The sequence below is a fragment of the Denticeps clupeoides genome, chromosome 5 (assembly GCF_900700375.1).
Source record: "Denticeps clupeoides chromosome 5, fDenClu1.1, whole genome shotgun sequence".
Taxonomy (NCBI): domain Eukaryota; kingdom Metazoa; phylum Chordata; class Actinopteri; order Clupeiformes; family Denticipitidae; genus Denticeps; species Denticeps clupeoides.
The window spans coordinates 23,484,389-23,494,813 of NC_041711.1; the positions used below are offsets into that span (position 1 = coordinate 23,484,389).

At 41.1% G+C, this 10,425-nt stretch overlaps 2 protein-coding genes across 2 annotated transcripts; one reads left to right on the top strand and one right to left on the bottom strand.

Moving 5' to 3' along the window:
- Window positions 1-4,198: 4,198 nt before the first annotated feature.
- zmat5 (zinc finger, matrin-type 5) lies at window positions 4,199-8,628 on the bottom strand. The gene is made up of 5 exons (XM_028982062.1): window positions 8,251-8,628; window positions 8,120-8,182; window positions 7,955-8,035; window positions 4,872-4,977; window positions 4,199-4,719 (listed from the first exon to the last, which is right to left on the bottom strand). The coding sequence occupies exons 1-5, from the start codon at window positions 8,375-8,377 to the stop codon at window positions 4,584-4,586; spliced, it is 513 nt and encodes a 170-aa protein (XP_028837895.1). The 5' UTR covers window positions 8,378-8,628; the 3' UTR covers window positions 4,199-4,583.
- A 369-nt stretch (window positions 8,629-8,997) lies between these two features.
- uqcr10 (ubiquinol-cytochrome c reductase, complex III subunit X) lies at window positions 8,998-9,964 on the top strand. The gene is made up of 2 exons (XM_028982063.1): window positions 8,998-9,210; window positions 9,667-9,964. The coding sequence occupies exons 1-2, from the start codon at window positions 9,070-9,072 to the stop codon at window positions 9,712-9,714; spliced, it is 189 nt and encodes a 62-aa protein (XP_028837896.1). The 5' UTR covers window positions 8,998-9,069; the 3' UTR covers window positions 9,715-9,964.
- The last annotated feature ends 461 nt before the right edge of the window (window positions 9,965-10,425 follow it).

Consider the following 10,425-nt stretch of genomic DNA (forward strand, 5'->3'; position numbering starts at 1 on the left):
AGAAAAACATGAAGAACAGCCTGATAGGGATTGGACTGATGAGGATTGGTATAAAGTCATTTTCTCTGATGAAGCCCATTTTTGATTGTTTGGGTCATCTGGATAAATGACTGTCCGGAAAAGAAAAGGTGAGCACTACCATCAGTCCTGCCAACAGTATAGCATCCTGAGACCATTCATGTGTACGGCTACTTCTCATCCAAGGGAGTGGGCTCAGAGTGGGCTTTTAAAAGTACACAGCCATGAATAAAGAATGGTACCAAAACAACAGAAACTTCTCCCAACCATCCAAGAACAGTTTGGTGAAGAACAATGCCTTTTCCAGCTTGACAGAGCACGGTCCCATAAGGCCAAAGTGGACGGGGACCATAACTTTGACATTTTGGATCAATGGCAAGGAAACTCCCCGGAACTTAATCCAATTAAGAACTTGTGGTCAATCCTCAAGAGGCGGGTGGACAAACAATTGGACAAGTGGACACTGATTTATCAAGAAATGGGTTGCCATCATTCATGATTTGGCCCAGAAGTTGATTGACAGCATGTCAGGGCAAATTTCAGAGGTCTTGAGAAAAAAGGATAAACACTGCAAATATTGGCACTTTGCATAAACTTGATATTTTATAAACAATAAAAGCCAATGAAACTTATAAAATGCTTGTAATTATACTTTATACAGGTGAGGAGCTGACATTGGGAAGTCATCAACTTATTACTAAAACGACTTGTTATTGAAGACACCTGTCCATAGAAGCAATCAATCTATATAGATTTCAAACTCTGCACCATGGCCAAGACCAAAGAGCTTTCCAAGGATGTCCGGGATTAGATTGAGGACCTACACAAGGCTGGAATGGACAACAAGACCATTCTGGGTGAGAAGATGACAACAAGCTTGGTGAGAAGATGACAACAGTTGGCGTGATAATTTGCAAATGGAAGAACCATAAAATAACCGCCTATCTCCCTCAATCTGGTCCACATAAGATCTCACCTTGTGGAGTTTCAATGGTAATGAGAATGGTGTGGAACCAGCCCAGAACTACTGGGGAGAATCTTGTCTATAATCTGAAGGCAGCTGAGACCATAGTCACAAAGACTATGATGGTAACAAGGTCCCCCTGCTCATGAAATCATATGTACAGGTTTACCTGAGCATCTATAGGATTCAGAGGAAGACTGGGTGAAAGCGTTGTGGTCAAATGAGACCAAAATCAAACTCTCTGGCATCAACTCAACTGTGTTTGGAAGAGAAGAAATGCTCCCTATGATTCCAAAAACACCACCGTCAAACATGGAGGTGGAAACAATATACTTTGCACTGCACTGCATCAACAGGAGGATGGATGGGGCCATGCATTTTTCTGTATTTTTTTTTTATTATTGTTCTGTCTCACAGTGTTAAAAAACCTAACTTTGACTTTGTAGACTGATATTTTTTTTTTGTTAGTGGGCAAACTTACAAAATCAGCAGCTGAAATCTTTTAGGAAGCCACTGACTAAAAGAGTAAAACATATCAATAATAATTTTTAAAAAGTGGCAAACTGGTCTGCTACAAGAACTGGAGGTTTGTCTCTTCCAACTCTGGTGTTATGGTTGGATTCACCCCTGGCACCAATCTGCATGACAGCAGGGCGGTTATAAAGGACTTGTTGAGCACCCCATCGAGGCTTTGACATTTTATGTGGACTGTGAAACCCATGTGTAGTGTTGTTTTCGGTTCTGGCAATCGGCACATGCCTGTGGGTTAGTTCGTGTTTTACCCCTTTTGTTTCCCCTGTTTTCAGGCTTTGTGCCGGTTTGGATTTTGTTTAATAAATCATTGTTTCCAAAATGTCCCATCTCTGCACGTCCTCCCCCCGTCAGCTCACGGATGTGACGTCTGAAAACAAATGTAGGCTCCCCTTCAAGCAAAAGTCTAGTCAGACAAATAGTTCTGCTATTGAGCTCTGCTCAGAGAACAATAGGATAATAGAGCTATGGAGACTTTTTTGTCTCATTCATTAGTTACATTCACATTTACAGACTTTATCAGACGCCCTTATCCAGAGCGACTTACAATCAGTATTTACAGGGACAGTCCCCCCCTGGAGCAACTTAGGGTTAAGTGTCTTGCTCAGGGACACAATGGTAGCAAGTGGGATTTGAACCTGGGTGTTCTGGTTCATAGGCGAGTGTGTTACCCTCAGGCTACTACTACCATTATAAATAAAATATTATTTATTATTGTTTAATGAAAATAAACGTATTCTGCAATAAATGTTTTTTTATTATAATACTGTAATAGACATATAAACAGTACTGAGATAAAAAATAAGTATATAAAATAAAAATAATGCATCCACTCATTCAGTACATTTTCACAGGGTGAGTGGGATGGGCAAGCCAATAAGGTATTTCCAACATGTCCTAATTTGCTATCAAAACGGATGGATTTTTTACATTCAGATTGAGAGAATGAAGAAGAGTTTATTTTAGAGAGAATGAACGGAAGGCCTGCATCGTGTTTACTCACAGATCAAATAGCTGCATGATTGCTGTAGCAAAGTGGAACAGTGGAATTAATCCCACTGCAGGACTGACTTTGAACCCGCATCATTAGGATGCTCTAAATATTTAGAAGGCATTTCTGGATGAAGATGAGACAAGCAGAGGAAAGGAAAGAGACACAAGTTTGCCAGTGAAGTCGTTCAGCTAATTGATTCAGCGCCCATATACATTCAGTGAAAAATCACAACATGCTGACCAGCCTCATCTCCAATATGAAACTCGTATCACCTTCTCACTGGGTGATAGGTGATATGTAGGTCAAGCTAACAGACTGGGTATTGGGGTGCAGGTCGGACTGTGAGTCAAGTCAGTGCTGCATCTGTCAGTGCATATCAGTCAGCAGAACATGGTACAGTGCTCCCCTGAGTGCCCATCATCACGGATCGGCAGTCTGTCAGGCTACCTGCAGCACTTCTGGAATACAAATGCAGTTTGCATCTGTCTGACATGTGGGAGTCATCAGAGATTTTCTCAAAATACACACTGTCTCAAAAAAAAAAATTTCCATAGAAATTCCATATTCAAATATGATAAAAAATCATCCACCAAGAGTTGGGGGCAACAATTTAATGAGCACATTAGTACATTTACTTTTTTATGGCATTTATTAGACACCCTTATCCAGAGCAACTTACAATCAGTAGTTACAGGGACATTCCCCCAGGAGCAACTTAGGGTTAAGTGTCTTACTCTGGGACACAATGGTAGTAAGTGGGATTTGATCCTGTGACTTTGTGGTCTTCCTGTTCATCAGCGAGTGTGTTACCCACTAGGGTGCTAGGCTACCCTCTAGGCCTACCCACTAGGCTTGGTGAGTGTGTTACCCACTAGGGTGCTAGTGTGTTATTGTGTTACTAGTATGTTAGTGTGTTATCCACTAGAATTTGAATCAGCAGACAGGCAATCACATTTGATTGGTTAATTACTGCTGAGGTTATGTTTATATGTTATGTAATATGTTTCAGCTGCCAAAACGTGATCTCGCAGGTGATCTTGCTTTAGGTGGTCAGATCTTCGTTCAGCAAAATAATGTGGCAATAAAATGTGCCAATCACTAAGTCTCTCTTCTCTTTTCTTTATCCTTCACCATCCACTCCACCGTGGATGGTATATCCTGCCTGGGGAGTTTCCTGGTTTGGAGTGATCACATGACGTGAATGAGCCCATCTGATAGTCATCTGCTGGGACTAACATCCTACCTGGATTCTAATTCATTATACACAAGTAGACTGCAATAACCTTCATTTGCTATATATACTTTTTTGGATGTACAGTACAATTCATAGTTTTGATGCCTTCAGTGAGAATCTACCAATGTAAATGGTCATGAAAATAAAGAAAACACATTGAATGAGAAGGTGTGTCCAATCTTTTGGGCTGTACTGTATGTCATTGTAATCCTGTGCTGACCAGAGGAGAATTGGTGCCTCTTGCTGAGTTTAGGTTCTTCTCAATGTTTTCTTCCTATTAGAGGGAGTTTTTTCTTTCTGTTAAAAAAGTGAAGTGATTGTCACTTGTTATACACAGCAGCACAGCACACAGCCCACAGCTCACCTGAGGCTTTGAGCACTGTTCTATTTGTAAAGAAGTGTGTTACAATGTCAATTGTAAAAAGCACCATATAAATAAAGAGTTCAAAGAGCATGGTACGAACTGGAGAATGTCTTTTTAAAAGAAAATATGTGTAAACAAAATACAACTAAATTTATCCAAACAATTTATGCATGTTATAATCAAAGTGAAAGAAAGAAAATCCAAGGTGTAGATCAGTGCATTTTATCCCATAGTTGGACTGATTCTGAACCTGGAATATTTCAGTCCTGTTCAAATACCAATGTAACCTACCAAAAAGTGGCTCAGCAAAATTATACCATGTGCCCTTAATTTTTTTTTTATTCTGTATTTAGTCACTCTTTCAAATAAAAAAGTGGTCTAAAAAATTATATTCCAAAAATAGGCATTGGGTAAAACTAAAATACACAAGAGAAAATTACATTCAGCTCCATTGAAGAAAATGGCCATTTGAACTGCATTATCCCCACTGGGACGAACTCGCTACCCCAGTGGATGCAGGGGGCAGAAGAGAAGGTGGAAGATCTGGAATTTCAAGGAAATGTTGATGCAGGTCAGGTGGCAAGAGAGGCTCGTCCTCTTCCTCATTCAAAACACTGAAAGAAGGCCCAGAACGGTTAGTGCCTAATTATAGTGCAAAGATGGCCTGGCAATATAAAATATGCTGTTTTATGTTTGATGGAAGTCACATAGTCTTGATTGATTCTGTAAAGATATTATAACAATATTTTAAAATATGCTGCCCTACCTGCCACTGCTCTGAGCCACCCTCCTCTTCTCTCTCCTTGCCAGCCACTCCTCGGCCATGGGCTCAGCACCTCCTCCCTCCTTTGGGTCTTTCCTCAAGCTACCCCCTAGTGATGGAAAAAACAGTGGCTTTATTTTTATGAACGCTCCCCACTTGTCAATTTGCTGAGTGACTGAAGCACTAGACTGAAATAAAAATTAAGCAATAAAAATGGAGTGACACGACACTGCTGTTTTGTTTTTTTTTTTCATAAAAATGTCCATCTCAGCAAATGTGCAGTGTGAAACAATCTGGTTTTTACCACCTCTTCTGCACGAGTGACACCTTGTATTATAAAAACAATGAAATGACATTGAAAAACAATTTCCAGTGACCTTTATGGCTTAAAAAGGCATCTATTCTGAAGCCCACCCCAGTTCCTTTGTTAAACATAAGTACCCTTGGTCATAAAAGGACAGAATACCAATGAACCTCAGTAGGTAGGCAATACACTGAATGCGGAGTATCAGAAGCCACAGGTGACTCCCTAAAATTAGAAATTACACAATTTAACTCAATTTTTCATCCACGAGCCTGCACTGGAGCAAATGAGAAAACAAAGGCGCAATCAGGCGGAACGGGCCAATTCGCTGCGGTGTGTCAGTTCAGCCACAACAATCCATGGGATTTAAGCAGCTACTGCCACTTCTAAGAAACGGAGAGGATGGCATGGAGGCCAGCTGCCGAAGATAAAAAGAGAAGACAGCATACACACCTTCAGTTATTGCTGGTCAAATTATAATATTTCAAAATAACTAATCATCACAAAAAGCAGCCTGTCAATGTGGAGACGGCACATTGGTGACATTATTCTGTAAAACAAGTGATTATAAATATAATCTGCAAATTTGTAAAATGGTAATAATATGATAATATGACAGGGAGGCGTACATAAAACCAACAATTAAATCATTATATTCCCCAGTTATGTGCCAGCATAACAAGCCTGAAATCCCTTACAAATCTGCATTGCCTCAGAGACTTGTGAGCTGTGCGGTAAGGCATCAATGATTTTCTTCCCAATTTCTCTACTGGATTGACAGGGAACAATGTCTTGCAAAAGACACCACTGTCGTTAGAGGTCTATGTAGTCTACAACAATCTTCTGGTAGGTGTTACATATCATAATAGAATGTACATGAAAGCCAGGACCCACACTTTCCCTGTAGGACAGCATCACACTGACATTTTGAGTTCTTCCCAAGCATGACTTATTGGACATGGCCACCATCTCCCTCTGCTCCATGTTCCAATTCTGCTAATTTTTTTAAAAAGTCAAGTGATTGTCACATGTGATACACAGCAGCACAGCACATAGTGCACACAGTGAAATTTGTCCTCTGCATTTAACCCATCACCCTGAGTGAGCAGTGGGCAGCCATGACAAGCGCCCGGGGAGCAGTGTGTAGGGACGGTGCTTTGCTCAGTGGCACCTCAGTGGCTCGAGATTCGAACCGGCAACCTTCTGATTACGGGGCCGCTTCCTTAACCGCTAGGCCACCACTGCCCCTTTTTTTTTTTTTGCCCTCAGGCATTGTCAGCTAATTGATGTGCAACTATGTGGGCCCATATGGAGCAAGACGCCATACCCTGTGTTCCTCTGACACCTTCCTAAAATGACCAAAAGCAGCTCTGTGGAATTACACCAGGCAGGACGGCCTTTATGGACGTCATCAGGATAATATTCTGATTATCAGTGTCTAAAAAGGAAACACACCGCATGTCCACCCCATAGCATGTGTAATAATCAATGTCTTCCACATCATCGTAAGACAGACATGTTGTCAGGGGGGTGGGCAGCATTAACAAGCTGCGTTTCATTCTCCAGTGGACGCCAACAATATTCCTGTATGCCCTGCTCTCAATGTTGAGGGCAGCCCTCCTAAACCTAATAACTCTATTCGGAAACACCCTGCAACCAGTACTGGGCAATAGCAAAATAATATAATGAAAATTTTAAACCACAAACATCCAATGACAGACATGCAATGATTATTACTTTACTTTACTTTATTTAGCAGACGCTTTTATCCAAAGCGACTTACAAGAGGAAGACACCAGCAATTCTCGTTCAATATCTATAGAATATTGCGTTTACAAACTAAGAGCCCTGATAAGGCTCAGACTTGTCAGTGAAGAGCATGCTCAGAGATTGTTAGGTGCTAGACGAAGAAAAATTATAATGTATTTATACATTTTGTATTGTTTGTGCAATGTGTACGCATGTGCGTGTGTAAGTGTTAGATTTGTCTGTAGTATTTTTTGAACAAGAGGGTTTTCACCTGCTTCTTAAAAGTGGTGATAGTCTCGGCTAGTCGTGTGGAGGAGGGCAGGTTGTTCCACCAGCCAGGGACAACAACGGAGAACAGAGATGATTGGAATCGGAGACCCCGTGAAGAAGGAATTTTTAGTCTCCTTTCGTTTGCCGATCTGAGGTGGCATGCAGGAGTGTAGCTAGGTAGTAGTGTGTTGATGTAGGAGGGCGCAGTTCCATTTACAGCCCTGTAGGCAGCATCAAGGATTTGAACTCAATGCGAGCAGCTACCGGGAGCCAGTGGAGGGAGGTAAGAAGAGGTGTAACATGGGTGTATTTTGGCTGATTGAAAATGAGACGGGCTGCCATATTTTGGATCAATTATTAACACATGTTAACTCGTTTGCAAGCTTTTAAAAAAATATTCTTCCGGTATATTTACTTATTCCCAACACTGTCCACAGTTCCATTTGAATTTAGCGGTTTTCTTTGCATATGATTTGGAATCTTGCTTGATGGCACATGCCTGAATATCCCGTACAGTCCACTACATTTTCACACTGTAGATAACGAAACAGCTAACTAGCTCTAGTCTGGGTCAGGCAGATTATTATTCATAAGATAACCATATTATTATTACGTTTTATTTCATATCTCTGAGCTGTAGCTTTTCTTTTTTTATTATTGTTATTATTATTAAAGCAGCCGGTAAGGACACAGCGCCACCAGTCGGTCAAATGAAAAAGTTACAGTGTGTGCATGGGGGATATGAGCATCGTGCATTGCGTACCTGCTACCTGCCGTTTCAGGCTCTCCAGATCCCGCTCTGTCATGTGAGAGAACCGGCAGTTCGTGCCGAACAAACACTGGCCTGAACCAGAGCAAAGGTTGAAATTCGTTATATTACACGTAGCAGTCGGACTGAAACGTGAAACGTTTGCGCGAAGGCACTTGCCCGTCTGTAGGAACTTCCTGCAGGGCTTCTTGCTCTGCTCGTCAACGAGAATGGCCGCAGCGTCTGGGTGGACGTGAAGGGAAAGTAAGACGGCGGCTGCGCCTCGAAGAGGGGTGCGACTGCTCGCTCACCTCTGAAGTTGTCGAACCAGGCTTTCTTTGACCTTTGGTGCTGAACCCCGTTTAAGTGTTTCTTTCTGTTGTGCATGTTGTCCTGAAAGCTTCGGTCACAGTAATCGCAGTAGTAGCGCTTCCCCATGATCGCCAAACAAAAGGACCTCTGCTGTTTTTATGACGCTTGCAAGCGTGGAAAAGGGGCAGCGCGATGGTCAACCTACGTCCACGTCAGGAAAACGTAGAAGCTGAGTACAAACTAACTGGCTAACACTCGACTAAGGTAGAATTCCGGCAGATCTTGTTTGTGTTTTATGTTCCTAAAATTAAAAGCACTGTTCCCTACTAGGGCTCTTCAGTAACAAAAGTCGAATTGGCAAATTGTTGCGACGCGTCAAAATAAAAGCCCCTGTCGCGCTTCGATAGAAAGCTCTGCCGAACATATCAACAGCATGTCAGCACAGTGATGTCGGGGAAATCCACACGAGGAAATGTACATACTGCTGAATGGTTATTTCAATTAAAGGACAGTTGGTTTCTTGGTTTTGACAAGACAAATACTATCACATTACGCCTGTTACGCGTTCTTTGTTGTATTGTCTTGTTTATCTGTACATTATTTTTTGTCTGAAGAGCTCAGTAAGATACTGCACGACACTCTGCGCTTTTTTAATGTAATATCTGTTTGGCTAAAAATTGCCAAAACCAAATTCCTTGTGTGTATTAATATTACAAATTATTATGTAACCTTTTATTGTGACATAGTGTTGACCCGGAACAGACGTTGCAGCATTACTACTTCCGAGTACACGCTCTCGCGTCCTAGAAGGGAACGTCATGGCGCTGTCGCGGACTGTCTACAACCTGCTCTTCAGGAGGACATCGACTTTCGCCGTTTCTATCATGGTCGGGGCGGTGTTATTCGAGCGGGTGTTTGATCAGGGTGGAGACGCCATATTCGAGCAGCTGAACCGGGGGGTGAGTTCTCAACACACCCGGCTTCTCTAAGCGAGCGGATCTGCGCTGTGACCTCGCTTCGTGGGAGGACGTTGGCGTGATAATAATAATAATAATGATGATGATGGGACTGTGTATATTAACCCAGTAAATATTGTTTTTTTCCATCTCTTCAAGATGTGCTGAATGGAGAGATTCTTTTGTACTTCCTTCCGGTTAAATATATACGTGTAGATATATGTTGATCGTATCCATGTCTGCTTTCATAGAAAATAATTCACAACAGCCTGTACTGATGATATTATATGATGTGATTGGTCATATCAATGCTTTTTTATATTGCATTTTATGGTACATCAGTGCCCATTGGATTCTGTTTAAGCCATAAGTATCTCTTAAGTATTTCTGAAAAACTATTTATGTACTTGAATAATTTCAAGTTAATCTAATATGTGCCTGTGTTTCCCCCACCTACAGAAACTGTGGAAGCACATTAAACACAACTATGAGGAAAAGGAAGAATAACAACCCCCTTGGATGATTGACTGGCAGCATGAAGACTTTCTACCATCTTCAGCTGCATTCCCAGACGTAACTCTGGCTTGAACAGCACTGGCCACATCTTCTAGAGCCATGAAGACTGGTGAAGATGGATTGGCTCCAGTTGGCTCTTCCTCCCTGTTGATGCTTGTGCCAGTTATCTCCAATATTGAGTTATTTGTCTTTATTATGTAATTATCACATTCTTATTAATAAATGTAATGTTAATAACATTGCCATGCATTTTTCTCTTCTTTTTCATGCCCAATACATTTATATATATATTAGTGATTAGCAAACTAAATATAGCAAAAAAAGTACATTCATTATAAAAATTAATGTTTATAAGAGATCAAAGCAAATAATAGAATCAAAATGCTGAACAATAGTAGATTGGACTAATTCACCAATTTTATCTCTTCAGTGTAAATCACTCCAGCACATAATACAAACAATGCAAGTACCAAATCAAAAATAAAAACAGATTTTTCTTTGCATGCAAACTGTATATTGCTGGATTTAAAGGAAAGTTAATTGATGGTGATGCACAGCACACTGTGCATACAACAAAATGTGTCCTCTGCATTTAACCTCTAGGTTAAATGCAGAGGACACATTGAACCAGAGCCTGTGAAGCAGAAGATCCGGGTTCAAATCCCACTTACTACCATTGTGTCCCTGAGCAAGATACTTAAC

Coding starts and splice junctions, on each gene's coding strand:
- zmat5 (XM_028982062.1), bottom strand. CDS start 8,377: ATGGGGAAGCGCTACTACTGCGATTACTGTGACCGAAGCTTTCAGGAC. Junction 8,036..8,119: donor CAGGAAGTTCCTACAGACGG/GCAAGTGCCTTC, acceptor GCTCTGGTTCAG/GCCAGTGTTTGTTCGGCACG. Junction 4,978..7,954: donor CCTGAAACGGCAGGTAGCAG/GTACGCAATGCA, acceptor TTCCATCACTAG/GGGGTAGCTTGAGGAAAGAC.
- uqcr10 (XM_028982063.1), top strand. CDS start 9,070: ATGGCGCTGTCGCGGACTGTCTACAACCTGCTCTTCAGGAGGACATCG. Junction 9,211..9,666: donor TCGAGCAGCTGAACCGGGGG/GTGAGTTCTCAA, acceptor CCCCACCTACAG/AAACTGTGGAAGCACATTAA.